At 33.4% G+C, this 25,328-nt stretch overlaps 1 protein-coding gene across 1 annotated transcript; it reads left to right on the plus strand.

Annotated features, from left to right (window-relative positions):
• Positions 1-5,694: 5,694 nt before the first annotated feature.
• LOC124890034 (tryptamine 5-hydroxylase-like) lies at positions 5,695-25,024 on the plus strand. The gene is made up of 2 exons (XM_047401929.1): positions 5,695-6,784; positions 24,179-25,024. The coding sequence occupies exons 1-2, from the start codon at positions 5,873-5,875 to the stop codon at positions 24,833-24,835; spliced, it is 1,569 nt and encodes a 522-aa protein (XP_047257885.1). The 5' UTR covers positions 5,695-5,872; the 3' UTR covers positions 24,836-25,024.
• Positions 25,025-25,328: the final 304 nt, after the last annotated feature.

Genomic DNA, 25,328 nt, shown 5'->3' on the forward strand with positions numbered 1-25,328 from the left:
TATGGTCCGAACAATATATATATATATATATATATATATTGAAATAAGGATTTATAACTTGACCCCAATTTTAAGTACGAAGTGTAGGTCGATCAGCCTTATATCAAAATAAAAGTACTAGACCCCACGCAGTACAACTCCTTACTTTCAAGCTTATCAACACGCTTCGCACACCCTTTCTCCGCAATACTATTTCCCCCAAATACCATACTTACTTGATTCAATTCATAATTCTCACAAGGCATTTGCAATCTTGGCCATTCAAATCTAACCAAGCCAAACTCTCTCTCCTCATTTTCAAGCTTAATTTGGAGTCACCAATTCCTCCACCTAACACCGTAACATAGCACCATTCCGAATTATAAATTTACACACATCCACATTGTTACAATTTCTCATCTCACAGATAATTCTTATTACCACTCAATCAACTCTAATCCACTTAATACTCACCATTTTCAACCATCATATTCATATCAACAAGTCTTGAAGCTTAGGGAACTATTCATAGGCATATACGCAATTCAACTTATAGCAAGGACAAGGCTTGCAACTAATATCCTCAGACAGGAGATATATTCACAATACATGAGTACTATGCAAAATCAATTTATAAGAGCTTTTAGCTTAGACTTCTAAATCAACATAGACACCAAAACTTATCGATAATATAAAATTTAATCTCCGTCCATATATACACACATGATGTTCAAGCCTATCTTTATAATTACGTATACACTCCTAATCAATACCCATAAAACACCTTTTTCAAATTCTACAATCCTTTATTAAGACAACTTCCGGGCACTATTCTTAAGAAAACACTCACTAACTTTCCCAATTAACTAAGTCATGCACAATACTTCACTTAAACAATTCCCCACCTACAAACCTAGATAAACCATCACACAACCACTTTCACAAACACAACACGAAATGCTTCAAATAACCATGACATCTATCAAAAGCCTAGCCTCAAGCTTACTCCACACTTGCCACCTTAGCTAAAAGGAACATGCCACAATTTTACTCTCTCCTATCGTCACCACTGTTCATCCATATTCCCTCGACAAATAAAAAGTTATGAAAGGGTAGAATATGAAGGGATCTTGTGTATGACTTGGTATGGTTATTGAGGTCGGAGAACTAGGGCATCAAATGCATAAATTCAACCAGAATCAAGATTAAAAATTAAGGACACCCAGGACATAAATTGAATCTTACTGGTCGCTAAGGGTGTTGCCGGAGGACTGAACATGAATATATAATAAAATTTAAGCACATGCATTATGAACCGAGCAACTTGAGTTTAGAGTTTATAGCTTATGGAATGTCGATTTCGCCCACTAGAAAAATTGGGACTCTATATTTCGATAGTTAGGAGAATACCTGATTTCCCATGATATGCATGAACATGTATTATGATCGGGGAAATGAAATATAAGGCATGAGAAAATATCAAAGTCATTGAAAAGGCTGGGGTAAAATAGGATCAACACTACTCCTTCTCACCACCAACTTGCAACCCACCAATACACCTACCTGAATCCCATAATCTTAACTTAGTTAATTTCTTTTTCTTCTACCTCCCACTTAGACTTAAGCCAACACTCTGAGTCAACGAATCACCATACAAACTCTAGTCCATGGCATTCGCTTTACTCCAGGTTCCTCGGATATACCCATACGCAAGATTCATAACTTAACCCGCATAACTGCACCCGCGAGCGCAAAACCCAATCTTAACATAACTCCCAAATACCCACCAACTTAGACAACTTCAAAAGTTATCATACAATAATTCATGAACTCCGCAGCTTAGATTCTAGCACTTACCATGGATACATCAAACCTTCGCTAAACCATGCTAACTTCTTCATGCTTTACTAACATCACATTTTAAGCTAACACCCTCGTCAACCTCTAATGCCCAAGTTAACTCACAATTACATCGTATACCACATTTCATCGTTCATACTTACCCGATCAAGGATAACACTAACCGCTTAACATTAAATAACTTAAAAAAAAATCCCTATAACACCTTGAGCATACTACTACCTCAACACACAATATCACACTTTATCACAAATAAACAGACTTAAGCTCCCGTACATACGGTTCAAACCTACTAAATCTCCTCCCTATCGCTGACGTTGTAGCAATTCAATCATTAAATTTATTTTTCTCATCACCCACTATACAAACTTAACAATTCACCCTGACTACGATTAATAATAATCTCAACAACCATTTCCATCTATCAAACACCCCAAACATACTAGTCCACCAAACCCTCATAATGACAATAATCATCCACAATTTCATGGCCTATACCATAATAATGTATTAACACCGCCTTCCACCATGTTTCCAGCCCCTCGGTTCCAACCAATGCAAGAACAACAGAGTAAACAGCCAGCTACTAGTGAATCAAAATAGGTCTAACACGGCTTCACTAGACTTTGGTTTTGTATTTTGAAAACGGAAATAAATATCAAAACAATTATGCTAGTGAATCGAAATAAGCCCCACACGGCTTCACTAGACTTCAAGTTTTCATCAAAAGATGGTCAGAAAATATTTTCAAGAAATAAAAATCTGGTACACCATAATCAAGGATCCGAGAATATGTGTCTCGCTTTACCTCAACTGAACGACTCAAGAGGGATGGGGGTACATCTTGAAAGCTATGGAACCTTTGCTAGTAAGACCAAGAATATAATCAAGAGAGGAAGTTGGAACTAGTTAATCACCCTGTCTCAACATTAGTATATGGATAAGGAAAATATGAAATCACATCATGAATTCTAGGGAGAAATCTAAAAACACTTCCGACATAGGCTTAATACACAACCTTCAAGAACGTACATATGACACCTCAATTTTTCGGAACTCAAGAACACTAATGAAATCATTTTTTTTCTAGCTCACTTACAAGCCCGTAATATTAGAGGAGGTTATCTATGAAAGCACCATCTATAAGGACTTACGCTTGACTATATCCGGTATTTTAGAACAAGGCAAAATGGCCTAATTTATGCAAGATATGAACCCGTATGAATTTCTTAAGTAACCTTTCCACAGCACGATCTACGACTTGAAAGAAAGGGAATATTTTCCTAAATGCCTCGTAGCCTCTCGAAGAAAAGTACAGACGTCTCCGTACCGGTCCGCAAGACTCTACTAGACACAACTTCATAGACACCCTAGGACACTTGAACTCTGTGCTCTGATACCAAGCTTGTAGCGCCCGAAAATCAGATCCCGAGATATTACATGATGCTTAAGGTCACAAGTGACCCTAAGCTAACCCTTCATCTGGCTTAACCCAAAGCAACTGAATAAAATACATAAAATAGAAGGAATAATACGGAAATAATCCATAACTTAGTCTGACCAACATGAAAGTAAATTTACACGGTCATAATTCTGCTCATATATATACAAATCTGAAACTGAATACACTAACTACTAGAGACTGTTTATGAAGCCTCTACTAGCATTGACCAAAGATAGCCGGGTCATGACTCCCAACTACCCCTACTCAATACGACTGAATACAGAAAATACAATACATCTCAAATCTGAACAACTCAAGTCCCTGAATCAAAAAGACTAATCACCTGCCGATCAAGAGCTGCGACCCAGCTGAACATGATATGTGCGCTACAGCTTGTTCCTACATTTTGGTAAGAATATAGCCCATGGAAATATGTGGGTCAACACTTTGAAATGTACTAAGTATGTGGGGGTGCATGCAACAATATAAATAGTATAATCAATTTCATGAAAACATGCATACGGATAATGATGACTCACTTGGCTTGAGTTATATCAAATCATACTTTTCGTAATTTCATAATAAACAGTTCATATGATAAAATCTCGTAATCCATGTAAATCATTATAAATCATAAATTATGATAAATCATCCTAAATCATCATAAATTATCGTATCATCAAAAATCATTATAGGTAATTATAAATCATCATAAATGACCATAAAACATCATAAACATCTCAACTCTTTGACTCAAATCTCGGAGTGACTCGGTAATTCAAGAAACTTAATCTTATGGACACGGGAGTTTCCTATAACCGACAACCCCACGTGAGCTACGTGGAATACCAACGTTTGAAACCCCCATTGGCGGGAGCATCATACTCTTTTCCAGGGAGTACGACCTTAAAACTGCAATAATCACAATCGGGTTCTCTGACCAATAATATCATCATCAAACAACCCTAGAGTGGCACATAGGTTTGGGGAAATACCAAACTTCCCTCTCGGTGCTAAGTACTACTCCCCAACAAGCTCAGAACGCGTTAGGAAATCCACCACAACATCACAAGGGTCTATCATAAAGACCAAATCAAATCTCTTTCTCATTTATCAAGTCATATCAATTTGTGGATCCCTAACTCAACACATTTTAGCTCTAAACATTTTAATCTTCCTCAACAGCAACAAGGTATCAATGCATTGAACCATAACCGACTCGATATTTGGACAAGGATATGAAGACTCAATACGTAATATTTTCAACAATTTAACTCATCAAAACCATCTGAAAAATACCAAGACTCATTGGAACTTCGATATCAATATACCCAATAACTCAAATCGTCATAAGGAAGCTCAAAATTTGACACATGGCTCAAAAACACTTGGAATTACCAATAATTCATTCTTGAACTTAAAAAGTGGATACATGTTCAAAATATATCAATTCTTGATAGAAACACCAAGAATCCCAATATTAAATCTCAATTCATAGAACGAATATAGTCAAATACTCATGTGATTCAAAACTTACAATTTAAATCTTTATAAGTTCATAATCGAATTATTTAGACATAATTCAACTTACAGAACCATATGAATCCATTAAATAATCATAATTGACAAGCTTGAACAATTTACATATATACATAATTAAAATCTCATGGTAGGATATCTTGGAAATAAATTCATTTGCCAAACTCATAATAATCCATAATAAAAATTAAAGATACGGGCACAAGAACGGAAGAATTATTCTTGTTCAAAGCCCCACATACCTAAAAGTCTAAGTAAAGTGTCCATTTTACAAATAGAAATAAATACAAGAGTCCACAAGATTATTTCGCCGCTTTTATATATTAATTAAAAAAGAAGTACAATTTTATTTGAAGACGACTTTTTTTTTCTTTTTAAAGGGCAAAAGAAAATCACATCAACTGAGTATACAATTTGACAATGTAATTATATTATCAAGTCTCATCCAAATTTTGAACAGCCAAAATCGAAATATCCTTAGGGATAGAGGGGTTGGTAGTAGCATCAACAATCAATTAAATTTTATATTAGTTTTAAATTTATTTTAGAGTTTATTGTATATATACATATAATAATTCACTTTTAAGTGTTATGTTTCGTTTTATAAAAATCAATTTAATTAAATATTTGAAGAGAATAAATTATATTAATTTTATATTTTAAATTTTAAATTTAAATATTTAAAAATCACACATTAAATATTATAAATTACAATCCTACTTAAGTGTATATAATATGGATGGTCAAAATTTACTCAGTTTTGATTGTCCAAAATAAAAAAGTGACAAATAAAATAGAAAAGTGCCAAATAAAAATGTCAAAAAATTAATACTTATTCAATTTTAGCTTCACATTTGAATTTTCCATGACGTAGTCCTCTTGATTTAAAGAGGCGTGTAGCAGTAGGTAGACGATCCGCCTTTGCCCAACTACCAAATGTTATGTTCAATTGTACACCAGTATTACATAACTCCCATATATATTACATTACCACGACACAACAGTCTTTCTCGCTTCTCAAATTAGCAAATTAGCAAATAAGCAGACGAAATGGACGAATCAATTCTGCAATCAGTTCTCCTACTAGCACTTGTATCTTTCACCATGTATGTCACCTTTCACTTTTACAACAACCAACGTCGCCGTCGGCCTTTATTCACCCCACCGTCTCCGCCGGCGCTCCCTGTAATCGGTCACCTTCATCTCCTAACCGACATGCCCCACCACACCTTCACCCAACTCGCTCATAAACTCGGCCCGATCATCCACCTTCAACTTGGCCAAGTCCCGACTGTAATCATCTCCTCCCCTCAACTCGCCGAACTCATACTCAAAACCCATGACCACATCTTCGCTAGCCGCCCACAACTCATTGCAGCTCAATACCTCTCCTTCGGTTGCTCTGATATTACTTTTTCCCCTTACGGCCCTTACTGGCGCCAAGCTAGAAAAATCTGCGTCACTGAGTTGTTGAGTTCGAAGCGAGTTAACTCATTCCAGATTATAAGAAATGAGGAAACTAACCGTATGTTACGAATGATCTCCACTCATTCTCACTCCGAGGCGGGTGAACTCGACATGAGTCAGGTTTTCTTCGCTCTCGCGAATGATATTTTGTGCAGGGTGGCGTTCGGGAAGAGATTTATTGATCATGAGTTGAAAGAGAAGAAGGATTTGGTGAGTGTGTTGACGGAGACACAAGCTCTGTTAGCGGGGTTTTGTTTGGGGGATTTTTTCCCCGATTGGGAATGGGTTAACTCAGTGAGTGGTATGAAGAGGAGATTGATGAAGAACTTGAAAGATTTAAGAGCGGTGTGCGAGGAGATTATACAAGAGCATGTAGAAAGGAAGGGTGAAAATAGCGATGCTTCATCAGACTTAGTTGACGTATTGCTGAGAGTTCAGAAAAGAGATGATCTCCAAGTGCCCATCACTGACGACAACCTTAAAGCTCTTATTCTGGTATTTATTATGTACTTATTCTTTTGAGTTCATTTAAATTCAATTTGATTAAACTTTTAGAAGCTACACCAATCCAACTAAACTAAATAAATATTCTAATTAAATTTTAAATACTTTCATACTCCTGATTTTTGACTTATTTTGATATTTTTTAGCTTAAAATAAGTAATTAAAAATACATTTTTACTTTTTCAAACACTATCAAAATTAAAAAATATTTAAAAGTCAAAAACACCTTGAAATAAGCCAATTCAAATACCTAAGTAATAATTTACCTCATATCGTAGTGGTGAGAAAATACTGCTTAAATAACTGGTTAACTTTATTTACTTAGTGCCTGTTTGAGATTGCTTATTTCCCAAAGGAAAGCACTTATTTTGAGAAAATTTTTTCTTTTTTAAAAGATGGGTGTATGTTAAACTTGTAAAAGTGCTTTTAAATCGAAGCAGAAATAGTTTTTTTGCTTCTGAAAAAAAACTAAAAATTTCAGCTTTTCAAAAAAAAAAATAGAAGCAAAAAATTACTTTTTTCATAACTAAAATATCGCTATCACTTTCTCTCTCTCTTACACACTAATATATATATATATATATATATATATATATATATATATATATATATATCTTATAAGTATGATTAAAGTTTGATTTTAATATTCTATACTTCATATTTACATCGTAATTTTTTATTTTATTTATGATTTATATATTATTATTTTATTTTCACTCATTTTCATTAAATAAATTTTAAAAAATCATTGACGATGATCCGAAGAATATATAATTTTTTATTTTTTATTATTAATGATAACAAATGACAGATGAATCACGTTACAAGAATAAATGATATTTGACAATACTTATAAATTTTTTCTCGAATATTTATTTTTAAATAAATAATTCATAAAAAATGACATATGTGTTACCATGTAGTTTACATCTATGAAGAAGGAGATGAGTCTTCTAGTATACTTTCAGAAATACAAGACAGATCTTCTATTATTATGGAGATATTGCATAATAAAATTAGGGCTGAAATCATTGAGAATTTTGTGATGTATGAAGGACTAATTACTTTTGTCGTTAATTTTTTCATAAATAATAATTTAATTTATGAAATAATTTTTATATTTATTTTTATTTAATATTTTAAAGTGATATTTAAATTATTTAAGTAATATATCATTATTAATATTTTTAATGTATTTATGTATATAAATATTGATTGAAAATTTTAGAGCACGTGCTTTTTAATTAAATAAAAATAAAATCTTAATTAAAAATATCATAATAGATATTTAAAATAAATTTTCTCTATAAATTAATTTTGTTAGTAAAAATCTATTGATACATGTCCTTTTTGATCATTTGTCTCAAAAAACATTTCTTGAAAAAGATTATCCAAACACAATCTGTTTATCAAAAGTACTTTTCAAATTAATTTACCAAACACAAATTGCTTTTTTCAAAAGCACTTTTCTGAAAAGGTATTTTATAAAAGTGCTTGTTAAATAAACAATTTTGTAATAGCAATCCCAAATGGTCTCTTAATCTAGATCTACTTGTACTAATTGTAATGAGGTGTTTGGGAAATCTCAAATCTCTCTCAAAAAAAAGAACTTGATTCATATCATGATTTTACATTTTTTAATCTAAAAATTGATTTATAAGTTTATATTTTATATAAATAAATTTAGTCATTTTATATTTTGTCAAAAAACTCACGCTAAGCCTAAATTACCATGTGAAGAATCATATTAATGAATAAGTAATTACTACTTAGGCAGTTAGATTTTTATAAAATCATATATATTGAAAAATTTGTAATCATAAACATTTACTTATAAAATAAAGATGAACATATGCAATTTATGAATGAAATGTCTTAGCACATTACTATAACTTATTTATTAACTATTTGAATTGCTCATTGATAATATTATAGAAGAACTGGAAAAAAATTTAATAATTTTTATAAGTTGTGGGATTTTGATTCTTATGAGAACACATACAACTTAGGACTAGTTTGCCAATAGACTTTTCAAGTATTATTCGAAAATAAACTTCGCAATAATGTTCGGTCATATAATTTGCGCTTATTTAATAAATAGTTTTAACGAATAATTTAAATTTTCATATATTAGAAAAGATTAGTATTTGAATCATTTCATTATTTGAAAATTTTTAAAAAATTAAATTTTACCTCACACTTTTATATTTTTATAAAAATATCTTACTATTTATTAACCCCAAGTAATATTTATCTACCAACAAACTCATTAATAAACTTTATTAGTTGATTTAGGTATGTAACAATATTGTTGCATAACACTTCGTAAAAGTAATGTAAATAAAAAATTAAATACTTTTTTGTGAGTTGAGAAAACTTTAGTAGTTCTTGCACTGACATGTGAAATTATTTATAAGTACTAGGTTAAAACTTCTAATATATGAGTTTAATTTTTCACATGGAATATCTTCATTATAAAATAATAATACAAAGTTACGGATAATTTTAATAATTTTTAGAGCTTATGAGCATAAATCATATTTCTTAAAAAGGTAAATATTTTTAAAAATAATTATAACCAAACACATAAAAAACTTTATTTAAATCTTGATAAAAAATACCTTGTCAAGAATATTTCAAAAATTATGACCGAATGCTAAATTAAAAAATTTAAATTATATATTTTAATAAAAATTTAATTTTGTATTATGATATAAAATCATTATTTTATGTCACACGGTCATACGGGCCTTAAATAAAGGTGAGAATCAGCAAGCATCTTATAGCCTAACATGTTTGACTTCCGCGAGGGTGGGACATAAATAAGACTCTTGCAAAGAAGTTTCGTGAATTGGGCATATTAAAAGTTTACTCTTTCCATCAGTTGACGGATAAACCCACATGCTTTTCATTAATTTTACCGGTCACCATTACATTTTGTAATTTTTGAATGTCTTAATGCAGTGGCTCTCGCGTCACTTTTGCACCAGAAGTCATCCATATTTTCTTAATTCAAAGGGAAAAAAATATTGCTGTTATTTGTCAAAATCTTGACTAAACTAAACTGTCTGGATTTCAAAATGACAGGCAAAATTTGCAATTTCACAAGAAAAGTCAGTCATAAATCCCGACTAAAACCAAAATTTGGCCACAAGTCTTGACAGATAGTCATAATTTGTTGTGTAGAAAATTTATCAACATACTTTTGCTTCGAAATCAGTTAAACTACAAATTACTCAAGATTTAATATATATAACTTTCTAATATCAATCCTAATAAATTTTAACGGTTAAATTTAGCCTAAATCTTAAAAAATTAGTAGATTCATTTTATCTTCTTTAAGTTTTATTTTTTAAAGTTAGCAATTTTTTATTTATTTATTTATTTATCATACATGGAGTTTCCACCTCTTTTGCTCACTTGGAATTTCAAACTCACAACTTTAGAGTTGGAAGTGGGGAGCGCTTATCACTTGAGCAACTTCCTCTTCTCACCTCAACGAAAATCGAAGAACGTGGTTCTTCAATGTTCTACCAACTAACTCAAATCATTGAATATTTGATAATGTTAGCTCAATGGAACATTACATATTTGTTGAAACACAGGAATTACACACCACCAAGGGATCAGGTCCCCAACAGACAAAATATTACAACACACGCAAATACAGAACAAATAAACTGTAAAGTTAAAAATATAATGATTTAACGTGGAAAACAACTTATTCAAAGGAGGAAAAACCACGGCTTGCCCTCATAAGCACTCAAACTCCACTAAAATCAAAACTCATCCTAATTATAGACTCAATTGAACTTAACTCTAAGTTCCTCTAATTTATAATAACTATATTACAAACACCTCTTGACAGCTCTGTCAATTTCACTCTTCAATATTGGTTAACTCTAACTCTTGCAAACTCAGATAACTCTAAAATAATAAAATTTATTTTATATTTGAGTAAATCGATTACAAAACAAAACTTGACTCAAGAACACCTAAACCCTAAATACAAAAGATTTAGAACTTGAGCTTAAAGATTTTTCGCTGCCACTATGAGATTCTTCAATATGCAAAAACTGCGAAGGAAAAAGCATCCTTAAGTATTTATAGTAGTGTAGAATTGAGGATAGAATTTTGATTGGACCAGGTGTAAAATCAGGTACGCTGCACATCTACACAGTTTGTTGCACTAGCAAACAAAACAATGCAGAATGTGATAGTTGTACCAGAACAAAGTATGCAAGGGACCTGGTCCTCCAAAATCATTCTGTGATCATCAAAACATAAGACAACAATTTTCTCTCTTTTTGATGATGACAAATCATGTTCTCAAGGTATCAAAATTCATTCATATTTAGAGCAAGAAATTGTCTCTACACCAGCATTCCCCCAATCAGTGGCATCCCTTCACTCTCTCTTATCACATATATCTTAACTGTATCAGTGTGTGTTCCCCCCATCGATATTCCCTCTGTCATCAGCACTGCTGCACATCATATTACTCATGGTACCTGGTCTCTACCATAGTGAATCTATTTTCCTCCTTTTGACATCATAAAAAAGTAAGAACAGGAAACCAAGATAGTAAATCGAAACAAATTGGTTAACTCATGGCCACTGGAGCAACACTAACATGAATGAACGACTATAAAAAATGAGAGACAATTGATAGACACAAATTAAGATTTCATTCATTAAATATAGCAAGTACCATACAATGCAATGAAAAATAACTTAAAATTCTTGATCCTAAAAAGCAACAGAAAGCAAGAAAGGGAAACTGAAACAGGTTCAAAAGGGAGACTAAGTAGCCATTTGGCCATGAAAATTATTTTTTAAATCAGAGTTGGAGTTAGAGTTGAAGATGAAGTTGGAGTTGGAGTTGTATTTGGCCATGTCTTTTTGAAATTTTTTTTAGACTTTTGAAAAATCTTTTTTAAATATGATTTTATGCCCTTAACTTTTAAAAATTATCAAAATCACTCAACTACTAATTTACCTACTACCATACAACCAAATGTTGAGAATATAATTTATATGTCTTCAATTGATAAAATAATTAACAACAAACTAATTATTATGATTGTTATTCTTCTAAAATTTGAATAAAAATATCAAAGCACAAGCTAAATAAGTTTATATAACCATAATTGATTGAATAGAGTAAATATATTTTGATAAATATGATTGATGGATATAAATATATTTTATATATTCTTAAATTTGTTGATAAAAATTCTTAATTACTTTCACTTGAATTAATTATTTTATTGAATTTGGTGTTTTTTTAAAAAAATTACGGCTGAATTATTTCTGAATAGATTAGTGCTAATTTTTTGCTTTTTCTTTATTGATGATATTGATTTTCCTTGAATATTATTGTATCGTAAATATGGATCGTTACGTTTTGTTTGATATGCGACTTTATTGACCACTTTTTAATAATTTTTTAAAATCATAATAGCCATTATATGACATATACAGAAAATTAAAATGGCAAGAAAAAAATTAAATTTCTCACTTTTAAATAACATAATGTACTAGACCTTATATTTCTATAATATAGTTCATTCAAAACAAAGTTGATACATTTCTGTCATAGATTGCCATTTATTTTTTTTACTTCACGTTAGTAAATTTTGGTTAAAAAAAAAAGAGATTAGAATATCTGTAACAATTAAAAATGATGTTGTACCATAGAAAATAAAAAATAATTTTTTTCTTGGTGGTTGGTTGTAGTTATAAGAGGTGTTTGTGTAAAAATTTAAAGATGGAGTTATATGTAATAATAATGAAAGTTGGAAATGGGAGTGAAAAATTGTGAAAACAACAAAAAGTTGTTTTCACTTTTTGGAATCCAATTACGGAATAATTTTCTGAATTTTCATGACCAAACACCACAATTTTCGAAAAAGTGAAAAAAGTAAAAAAAAAATCGAAAAAAGAGAAAATTTTTTATGGCCAAACGGGCCCTAAACAAAAGGAAGAGGCTTAGGTAGATGAAGGTTTTGGGGAAAGGGACTTGAGAAGCATTTGCATCCTAGCGCTCTATGCACATGAGAGTTCAACAACTACTTAGTTAGGTCCTTTACTTATGCATTCAATCCTTGAACCTCTTCTGGAAGTGCTGAGACCTTTTTCTTAAGTTATGCATTTTCTACTCTAAGTGCTTCAACAACACATAGTCCATCAGAGGAAAGTTGTTGGTTCTTCATCTTCAAATGTAGAATCTCTGCACCCTTAACAGCCAAACAAATCCTCACTTCCTCCTTCTCTTTCCTCATGTTTTCTTGAACAAACCTGGGACATGGTCCCGACTTTCTCTTTTACACATTTATTTTCAATCAATGTTATCAGACTGAACATTTGTTTTACTGTTCTAGGAGTTCCCTTTTCATCGACAACCCTAAAATGTTCATAAACTCTGTTAAGGAAGTATCCATAAGATATACCATATCTTTTCTCCTTCTTATGGATAACCTTATGCATATGTTCAATCATGAAAGCAAGTAAGCTGATTAATTCAAATTTACTGCGGAATTCGATCACATAAAGATCCACAGTATAAGCAATAGTCCTCTCCTCTAACCTAGGCAAGATAACCTTATTGATAAATTCAAAGACCAACTGAAACTTACCTTTGAGAAATTTCTTTCTCACTCCTGCAACAGAGGTTCCCCATACTTTAGAAGCATCCACCACAAATTCACAACATAACCCAAATTAGGGCCTAGTCGTGTCGGGTGCCTTAAGCCCAATCGAGATCGGAGACCATCCCCAGTACCCAATCATAACTACCCTACACCTTATGTCGGATGAGTTTCAAATCATATAACATAACAAGATGGAACAATCATAAATCAAATACATTCAAACGACGTTCTCCCCAATACCAATACTGATGCCAAGGTTGACACCAATACCGACACCGCCTATACCAACCTAAAGTAGTCTCACAAAGCCTCTAACTAAAATCAAGACAACATTCAGTCGGAACATGCCCCCGACCAGAGCTAAAAACCAAAGTATAAGAAATAACAAAAGTATGTAGAGAAGACCATAATGTGAAATGGAGCCTTCCGGAGTGTGAAAGCTCATCACTTCAATCCAACATAAAGCTGCCCCAAATTCAAGTCACTGAGCAGGAGTAGTAGTATAGCCGGTTCTTGTATCGCATGGGGATACAACGCCCGAAGATGGTTAGCGTGATGAATGCTAGCATGTACTCAGGAATAAGAATAAAATAATACTAACATTTAAAACCATGTTCAAGCTTGCTTATATGTATATATATATATATATATATTCCATGACGGAAAAGGAAATTGGGTTTAGCATGTATTTGAAACTTTAACCTAAGTTTGTGTAGCTTTACCGTCATAATCCACCCACGAGCTATATGGGTCCATTATTACCCCTTAACTGGCCCCAGTACGTGTAGCCACACAAACCAAAGATATCACAGGTGCTGAGGATTCCCGTGTACCCTTTGCCCTCTATGATATATATATATATATATATATATATATATATATATATATATATATATATATATATATACACACAAATGTAAACTTAGGGGATTCCCGTGTTCCTCACAAGTATAAGGTCACTATGAGCAACCCTCATGTTAGCAAATATTAGTTTCCAGTATCCGTCCATCGGACTCATACCTTCATGGTAAGCTATTAGAACCCACCATTATTGCCTAATTAAAACCATTAGCACATAACCAACCAACCAATTCCATGAGTTATTAACCAAGGCTTTATAAAGTGGTATCACTATACCGACTATAACTTGCAAGCAATGTATTGGCCAATCAATTGGGGATTTCCATGTACCCCACATAATTACCAATTAAACCAAAACCATGGCCACTAAGGCCTTACCAAATTATTTAAAACCATTTAAACCATTTTAGGTTTCATTACCATATTATGCAATGCAATAGTTTCAATAAAAGTCAAACTATGTGGCAAAACCATTCTCGTAGGCATTTTAACAAATATGTTGAGGGCATATAGTTTCCAAAACCAAAACTAAGTACAAATTTACCATTCCCATGCAACCACATGTTCAAACCACCATTATAACATGAAAGCCCATAAATAAAACATGGGAAAACAATATCCAACCATTTACAACCAAAACCCCTAACATATAATTCAAAACCAAACAATACCCACAATTAAATCATGAAAACCCTTCATTAAAATATGAATTTAGTTGAACTAATAATGATGGAGGAGTAACATACCTTAGACACCAAAGAAGACGGAGAGAAACCACCCTTGAAAGCTCTAATTGACCACCTTAAAGAAAACCCTAGACTTTCTTGAACCAAGAGCCTTGAGAGAGAATTGAGAGTGTTTTTAGTCTTTTCAATTGAGAATCCTAGGGTAAATGAAGTCCCAAGAATGTTTTAAGTCATGGGGTCAAAAGAGGTTAAGAGGGGAATGTCCAGAATACCCTAACTTAAAGTATAAAAATCACCGTAGGAGGGTATGACTCCCCCTTAACTTGTACACATAAAATATGACTGGTACCCACCACTCGTTCCCTAGACAGAATGTTGGACATCACACACTGTCCACCATACGACTCCCCTTTCCTAAATTATACCCATAACATATGAGTAATACCCATAGATCATATACAAGAATAAATCAAGGGGTTGGACATTGTCCAACATACGAGTTGGACTATACCACTCGGACCATCTCTATACGATTTGTATGGAGTCTAGTTGTACCTTGGATAGTAACTAACCAAAACCACACTAAGAAGCATACAACCAAGACCCCTAAACTGTACCTACATCATACGTCAAGTACCCACAAGTCATATGATCTCCAGAAGCTCAAACTTAAGAAATTTTCTAAGAGTCAAAAGCCAAGGTGTTTCAATTCAATTGAGAGTTGTTGTTTTAAAATAGTTCTCACACCAATAATGGGAACATCTAGATTTTTCCCATAACTTCTTCATCCTATTTTAGTTTCTTTCCTTGGACTAATGTAGAAAAACTTTGTCCATCATTTGAAAATTTCATTGTATAGTAAAATTGCCTTATCTCTCCTTCAAAGACAGAGGAAATTGGTTCCTCTAGGAGGTGTAACCATCCCTGATGCCTTACATACTTAACTGACCCCACCCTACCAGGTTTCTAAAAAATTCAAGAGTCAAAGACTCTTCTAGTAAACATCTTCTGAGTTCTTAGAATCTCATTTCTTTCTTCTCTAGTCACATTATTCTCTACTCCCTCCACCTTTCTTCTTTTAGAACCACTACCAGATTCAACTTCTATCACTTTCTCTTCTTGGGACCAGGGCCTACAGTTGCTTTTTTCTTCTTCACAGCTGTGTTTTTGTTTCATACCAGTTGGACTCCTTGATTTGATTGGGGAGGTCCTGGCTATCCTTTTATCCTACACTTCTTTCCTCCTTTCTTTTATTGTAGCTGCAACATCAGGATCTATTTTCTCATCACTCTCTTCAACATCAACCACTTCTACATTTTCTTCTTTCTCAATCACAGTTCTTTTTTTCAATCTTCTTCTTTTGACAGTTGCTGACTTATTGGCTCTCATAGTATCTCCCATAAACTTTCTCTCAGCACCCTTTGTTGAGTACGTCCTGGTAATCTTTACAGATGTATCAATCATTTTCTTCTTACCCTTATTACTTCTTTGTTTCTGCATTGACCATCTCAGAGGCAAGTCATCCTTATCAATCTCCTCTTTCTCATTAGGAGGTAGAGTAAAAGACCCAATAACCTCACTAGCCTTAGGATCTGTACCTCATATTTTATCACCGAAAACTTGTTCTTCTAGACCAAAGAACTCTCCCTAGGGTCATTTGAAAGAAAAATAAAGTTCTCAGCAACCCAATATTCTCCAAACAACTCACTATCGGATGGATTTGACTTTTTCACAGGAAACTCTTCATCAAAGAGTTGGGCAATGATGGGATTGGAGTAAGACGGGGTGGGAGAACTAGGTTCGTTTAGGGCTTTGAAGTGATCAGGTTTTTCTAGGACTTTTGATACGGATGGGTTTTGAGGGAACTAAACTTCTATGGGTAACCTAAAAGCTTCACTTTGGTCAACCATTATACTAGAGTCAGATGGGGGTTCCACTGTTTTTGGGATTTCTTCCATGGTTGATTTATCCATGAATGTTTATGAGGAATATACGTAAGCCATAGGTATTTCAAGGAAGGGTATAAGAGGCGGAATAGACTCAGTATCTTTAAGGGGTTTTGAAGGAGTTTCCTTATCAGTCATGGACACTGTTTGGAAAGAGGACACAAAGGAAGGATTTTTGGACAGGGTTAAAGAAGTTTGAATAGATTCAAATTATTTAATGGGGCTTGAAGTCGAGGTTTCGTTAGCCATTTGTGAATTTTGGAAGATTTATTTTTAGCCTAGGACAATAGATTTCGAACAAACTTGTCTTTGACAAAGAAGAGTTTGAAAGCTAATTTTGAAAAATAAGTAGAAAAGAGGATTTGATTTTGTATTTAAGGGAACAAAAGTTTGCAACGTTTGAGATTTTAAGGGAATGGGACATATCTGGTCCCAATAGGTACAACTCTTCACTTTTTTGGGGATTTAACAGTTTTTTGACAGAGAAAGAAAAAGATACGACTTTTCCAGACAGAAATTTATGTGATTTTAAAATACACATAAATGGTACTAGCCTGTGGGATGAGACCTGGTCTCTCCCTTGATTGAGTGAATCTTTTATTTAGTGTTTGTCTCATCTATTCTTTTTTAAAGTGGCTCACTATGCATATATACCTGCAAATGATTGGTACCAAATTAGACCAAAAAGCACATACTTCATTAAGGATACCTGTCTCCTAATCATAACTAATAAATAGAGGAAATTGATCCACCAAGTAGGTTAATTTATCTTGATCAAACCCAATTTCAGTTTATTCTTCACAAATTGCTCCTTGTGAAGAGCATTAGTAAAGATATCAACTACCTAATCTTCAATCTTATAGAATTTCATGCAAATGGCCTCTTTATCAACTTTGTCTCTCAGAAAATGATGCCTTACATCAATATGCTTTGTTCTTTTTATGCTGCCCTAGATTTTTAGCCATGTTTAGAACACTAGTATTGTCACACATTAGAGGAATAGTATAAAAAACAATCACAAAGTCCTTTAGCTGCTGTTTGACCCATAAAAATTATGCACAACATAAAGCTGCAACCACATTTTCAGCTTTAGTAGTAGATAGTACAACTGAGTTTTAAGACTTTCTTTACATTTTTGGGCTCAATCTGTGATAAAAAAGCTGAGAAAACCATAAGATTCTTGGCTTGAGCCGTTGTTTGCATTCCAAATTCCAAACGAGAGGTCAAATTTTTAAAGGGTGAGAGGATTTGTGCTTCCAATTTATTCTTCTTAACTGTGGTCTGCTGGGACTAGGTCTCTGGGAATTTTGAGTCGGTTCTTCTTGGTGTTCTTCTTATAAATCAGGTTTTAGCAACTAGGGACTTGATTTACCATCACCTTTGTCATCTGTAACTGTATCGTTCTACTCTTGAACCTCTACTTCAACTATATCATCCCTTTAAATAGGAATTGGTTTTTCCATATCAGAATATTTACCTCCAACTGAATCTTTTAGCATTCTCGATTCATAAAAAACCACATGTACACTTTCTTCCATACACAGTACTTTTCTTGAAGACTCTGTATGCCTTACTTGTAGGGGAGTAGCCTACAAGTGTAACTTCATCACTTTTGGAATCAAATTTCCCAAGCTCATTCTTTTCATCGTTTAGAACAAAATATTTGCACCCAAAGGTTCTAAGTAGTCAAGTTTAGGATTTTTGTTGAAAACAATTTCATATGGTGTTTTGTTCAGGAGAGATCTGATCAGGCATCTATTGGTCACATAACAGGCAGTATTGATAACTTCAACCTAAAAATTTTTTGGAAGAGGCACTATCAATCAAGATGTTCCTGGCAATTTCTATGAGAGTCTTGTTTTGTTTTTCAACTATTTCATTTGTTGAGGAGTTCTAAGGCAGGAAAGTTGTGACTAATGCCATTTTCATCATAAAATTCTTCAACTTGGGAGTTTTTAAACTCAGTTCTATGATCAAATTCGACTCATGCAATTTTGCAGTTCAGCTTCATCTGAATTTGTTTAGCGAAGACCACCAGAACTTCATAAGTTCCATCCTTAGTTCTTAGGAACATTGTCCAAGTGAATCTGGAATAGTCATCCACAATAAAAAAACACATATCTTTTCTCACCTTTACTTTGAACTTTAACTTGTCTACATAGATCCATGTGCAACAATTCAAGGAGTTTAGAGGTGCTTCCCTACTTCTTCTGCTTAAAAGGAAGATCTGGTTTGTTTTTCTTTGAAACAAGCATCACAAATCTTTTTATCTAAAAACTGCAGCTTGGTAACACCACAGACCAGGTCCTTTGAGATTAATTTGTTCAGTAAAGAGGAACTTACATGTTCTAGCCTTCTATGCCATAAATCAGTATTTTCACTTTGAGAACTTAAGAAGATCAATTTATAATCAGCTACAGATTCTAGATCAACCATATACATGTTTTTGCACCTTTTAGCTTTGAGTATGACTTTCCCAAACTCCAAATTTGACACAGTTCATCCAGCAGATAGGACTTCACTTCATTTCCTTTACTATAAATTTGGGACATACTCGAATGACTGTATTTTAAACCATCTACATAATAAAAATTCTCAATAGCATGATTAAACATTTGTCTATCTTTCCAACATCATGAATATAGCCTTTCTTTCCATTTCCAAAAGAGACATCTTCGCCTTGAAGTGTCTTGAGTAGAAAAACTGTCAGCTCTACTAGTCATATGCTTAGAGCATCCACTATCCATGAACCAACTTTGACTACCTTCTCTTATTCCCACTTGCAGAGGTCATTTGTTAGATATGGGAACCCACTTGAGTCTGAGTTCCCCAAAGGAAGACAAAAGAGTTATCATATCTTTCTTGGTCCAACTAGGCGATTTACTCTTCTTAAAATTTGTCGAGGAATTAGATCCCTTGTGGAAAGACTGCTTCAGTTGAACATATCTAGTAGTGTTCATTCTAACTCTAAGTCATCCCTGGAATTTCTCCTTCAAGTGACTATCCCTGCCACAGTGAGTGCATAGAGGATTGTTCACTTTATTTTTAGCAACAAAAATATGCTTGCCCTGGGGCTTAGGATTGTGCGTGTTGTACTGATATCCAAGACCTCTACCATTATTGATCCCCTGGTTATATTATCAAGGATTTGTGAAGATGTGGTCTATTTTAGGGATTTATTAAGATCTTTTTTTAGATGGACCATGTCCCTTTCCAATTCCTCATTCTTACGAAGAGTAGTTATAAGAAGCTTTTGAGAATTTTTCAACTTTTCTTCAAGATTAATTTGAATATTTGAAGCTTTCTTTTTGCCCTTCCCATCAGATTCATCCATCTTTTTCAGTTGATCCATCAAATCTTTGTTTTTTGATTTTAGTTTTAAGGATTGATCTCCTACTTCAAACAATTGGATGGTTAAGGCTAGTTTTTCATGTTCTAGGTTTTCTACCTTATCTTCCAACAATTCTCTCTCAGCAGTAAGCTCACACACAGAATTAAGCAAGACATTTGCGAGTTTCTTTATCTTCTTAGGGGAATAATCATATTTGTTCTTCTTAATATAAAAAAGAGTTACCTCATTCTTTTCTTCACCATCTGATTTTTCCCTGAGAGCAAAAAGAGAGCTGTAAAAGATTTCACTATCTTTCGCAGCTAACATAGAAACATCTTCAATTTTTTTTGATGCATCATATTTAATTGAGGTATCTCCCCAGACAGCTAGAGCTTGCTTCACTGCATAATCAACAACAACCTTCCTTCTTGACTTCTTTAGGACCCGGTCCTTCCTTTTACCTTTATCTCCTCCTGATTTGAAGTACTTTTGATAATCCATTTTGTGTAAAAGATAATATTTGATAAAATGTCCAGGCTTCCCATATTTGTGGTAGACTTCAGCAGTGCCTCTTTTTCTGCTACTACTTTTTTTTTTTTGAAATTAATCACTTTTCTTCATAGCTTTGGAAATTCTTTTGGCTAAGTGTGCAATATCAACATCTTCATCACTGAACTCAGACTTTGAGGCTTTTAAGGCTAATGACTTTTCTCTTTTATCCTTTTTCTTTTCTTGACTTTATTTCTTCAACCCATGGGTTTTCAGATTCCGAATTAATTCATCCATGGTAAGTGTCTTAAAATTTCTAGCCTCAGTGGTAGCATCAACTTTGCTCTCCCATGACTTAGGAAAAACTCTCAGAATTTTCTTTACTTGTTTGTGTAGAGGAATCGCTTCACCAAGGCAGTGCAACTCATTTGTAATTGAGGTAAATCTTGTATGCATCTCCTGAATGGTCTCACCTTCTTTCATAGAGAACGCCTTGTATTGATTGGTCAACATATCCACTTTTGATTCCTTCACATAAGTAGTTTTCTTCTGAGCTGTTCTCCGGAAGTCCCAGATCTCTTTGGCATTTTCACAAATAGAGATTCGATTGTATTCATCTAGTCCTATCCCACACACCAGTAACTTCTTAGTTTTGAAATTCTTTTCAATCTTTTTACGATCTTCATCATCATACTCTCTCCTGGCTTTCACAACCATTCTAGTTTGTCTCCTTCTTTGACTTCCCTTACTGGCACATGAGGACCATTAATTATGACATCCATTAGCTCACTATCCTCAGCTATGATAAAGTCATACATTATAGTTTTCCACCACCCATAGTATTTTCCATTAAAGCGGGGTGACCTTGTAGTAGATTGTCTTTCCTCAAGATTAGTTGGTGCAACAATGACCAAAAAATCACTCTAGGTGTTAACCTTTTAGAGTTTCCTCACTCTAATACCAATTATTGAAATGCAGGGATTACACACCACCAAGGGACCAGGTCCCCAACAATAAAATATTGCAACATACACAAATATAGAACAAATAAACTATAAAGTTAAAAACACAATGATTTAACATGGAAACCTCCATTCTCAAGGGAGGAAAAAACACAACTTGCCCTCACAAGCACTCAAACTCCACTATAATCAAAATTCACTTAATTACAGACTTGAACTTGACTCTAAGTATCTCTAATTTATAATAACTCTATTACAAACACCTCTTGACAGCTCTGTCAATTTTACTTTTCAATCTCGGTTAACTCTAACCCTTGCAAACTCAGATAACTCTACCTGAGAGACTCAACAGTAATTAAAAAACTTTACGCTTATATTTGAGTAAATCGATTACAAAACAAAACATGACTCAAGAACACCTAGACCCTAAGCACAAAAAAATTAGAAATTGAGCTGGAAAAAGCATCCTTAAATATTTATAGTAGTGTAGAATTGAGCATAGAATTTTGATTAGATCAGGTGTAAAATCAGATACGCAGCGCACCTGCACAATTTGTTGCAGTAGCGGATAAAACTGTGCAGAGATGTGAGAGCTGTACCAAAGAAATGTATGCAAGGAACCTGATCCTCCAAAATCATCTTGTCATCGTCAAATCACGAGACAACAATATTCAACTCCAACAATAAATGAGCAATGAGTCTTTAATTTTTTATAACACATGGAAGGGTAAGAAGAAGACGGAAGAGGAAGAGGAAGGGTGAGAAGATGAAGAATGAGGGGACAAGAACAAAGATAAATTTTGGCAGAATGCTAGTTTTGCTCACATTTTTAGTAGGACCACAAATTAAATACCAATCATGTTTCAAGCGAGCTTGCGTTGAGCATCTCATTCATCAACCAGAAGGAGCTTAGCTCAACTACTAGTACATTTTAGAGAGAAAGCACCAAATATTTTAGATTAAATTATGTAAAAGATAATCATAAATGATCATGTCAATAATACGTGAAGGCAAGCCACATATTATAACATATTGAATTGTACATCATAATTTAACAAATATACGCCGACGGTGTAAACACTTTTTACACGGTCACTGACTTTAACCGGCAATAGCTGGTAATTAATCTGTTCCCATCCCAATTTATCCGTTCTCATTTTTCTTTTTATGCTTTATTATTTTTTAAACACTCCCCTATTTCTATACTAATCAACTCTTACGTTTCTTTATAGTATCTCATATTCTCCGCCTTTTAATCTCTGCAATTGTTGCTCGGCTCATCTTTCCAACTTCGATCAGATTTTTCTAAATCTATTCATTTGTTTAATCTCTAAAGTGTACTATTTCAAGTGGGGGATTACTACAATATTGATATCTGAAAAAGATTATTTTAGATGTGTGACTTTAATCCTTCATATTCAAGTTATTTCTTTTTCGATCATTTTAGCGAAACAGACTTGTAATTTCAATTCCACACAAGTTTAGTCGTTTGAAGTCTAAAAATTTGCATGCAATTCTAATGACTATTAAAGAACATAAATTTCCCATGATCAACTTAGACCAGTGTAATATTTTCTCTAATGTAAAAAATTCATAACAATCTGTATGATGCTAACTAGAAGTGTGGAAGTATATTTTAATGGCTATCGAGCTAAAATTATTTTTGACCAATTTGAGTAGTGAGATCAAAGAACTTTTTTGCCTGATTATCGGAATAAAGAATCACTGCAGATGATATTCGTATGTTAGCTCTTTAAAATCTTAAACATAAGCTATTTAAAATCTTAAAACCAACAATGGGGATAACCAAAAAAATTCTCCACTACAAAATCTGGGGAAAAAAAATGAAGACTTTAGATGTATAATAGAGCTCGTGATTATTACGATGCTATACGGAGCTGATTGTTTACATGGTATTGAAAAAATAGAAATACATAAAATCAATTAATGATAATGCAAACGAAGATGACTCCGCTCTATATTTTTGGTCAACAGGATCTTTATATAGATAGAAGTAAATGTAGAGTCCAAGTTTCCTTTATTACTATTTTTTTTTATAATTTAAATATTAAAAAATAGAAATGCTTAGAACAAACCTGTAATAGGCTTCAAAGCTACCCGACCGTGTTAAAAAAGCTTACACCGTCGGTATATATTAGTTAAACTCCATCATAATGAGTGGAATTAGTTACCTTGAAATAATGCCATCCACCTTTTACTTATAAAATTATGCTGTAATGTAAAATTATTTACATAGTTGTTTAGATGTAAATTTATTTTTTATTTTGATAGACGGCATAGCACTACTTAGACAATTCTTACTACAACGTGAAGCTATGGATTAAAATTTGTATACATTAGTGTTCTACATATAGTAGTAGAAATGTTTGAACTTTATATAGCATTTTGGAGCACAAGACTCTTCTACTATTGATACAATTATACTTGACTCTATAGGATATGTTTGTCGCTGGAACAGATACATCAGCAGCTACACTGGAATGGACAATGACAGAGTTGGCTAGGCATCCAAGTGTTTTAGAAAAAGCACAAGATGAAGTTAGGGAGATTGCAGGTAATAAAGGAAAAGTAGAAGAATCTGATCTTCAACACCTTCACTACATGAAAGCAGTAATAAAGGAGACAATGCGACTACACCCCCCTGTCCCCCTTCTAGTACCTCGAGAATCCATGGAGAAATGCACAATCGCTGACTATGAAATACCTGCAAAAACTAGGATACTAATCAACACCTATGCCATTGGAATGGATCCAGAGTCATGGACCAATCCTCTGGACTACAATCCTGGAAGGTTTCTTGAGGAGGACGTTGATTTCAGGGGATCACAAGATTTCAGGTTCCTACCATTTGGAGGGGGGAGAAGAGGTTGCCCAGGTTACGCCCTTGGTTTAGCTACTATTGAGCTCTCATTAGCTCGTTTGTTGTATCACTTTGATTGGAAATTGCCTGCCGGAGTAGCAGCTCAAGATGTGGACTTGTCGGAGATTTTTGGATTGGCTACTAGGAAAAAAGTGGCTCTAAAGCTTGTTCCAACCATCAACATGCTCTATGTGTCCGAAGAAGAGGAGGATCTGCAGTCAGCTACTCTCTGATTTAAGACCTAAAAACATCCTTAATTTAAGACCTAAAATATTTCAATAGAATATAGTTATACTTTTATGTGTAAAAACTAATAAGTGTTTGAGAGAAAATGCTAGAGAAATAAAAGAATGTGCAACTTGATATAAATTATCTAATCAAAGGTAAAAGTATACGAAATGGAGAGTATTAAGATTTCTATATATTATCCATTTTTGGTAAGGGCTATTTATAGCCAAAACACAAAAATCAAGGACTTTTCAAAACGAAGGGGTGGGGGATTACATCATTAATTTTGGGCTTTGATAAGGTGACATCCATTTTGACACATGAATTCATGTGTTTTCACAACACTCTCCCTTGGATGTTCATGTAAAGAAAAACTTTCTGAATACGCATTTGAGTGCTGCCTCATTAAAAATTTTATCAGGAAAAATTCAGTGGGATAAAAACCTTGGTTAAGGAAAAAAAGAGTACAACGCATATTCTTACTCCCTCTGATGAACA

Source organism: Capsicum annuum, unplaced genomic scaffold, assembly GCF_002878395.1.
Source record: "Capsicum annuum cultivar UCD-10X-F1 unplaced genomic scaffold, UCD10Xv1.1 ctg1001, whole genome shotgun sequence".
Taxonomy (NCBI): Eukaryota; Viridiplantae; Streptophyta; class Magnoliopsida; order Solanales; family Solanaceae; genus Capsicum; species Capsicum annuum.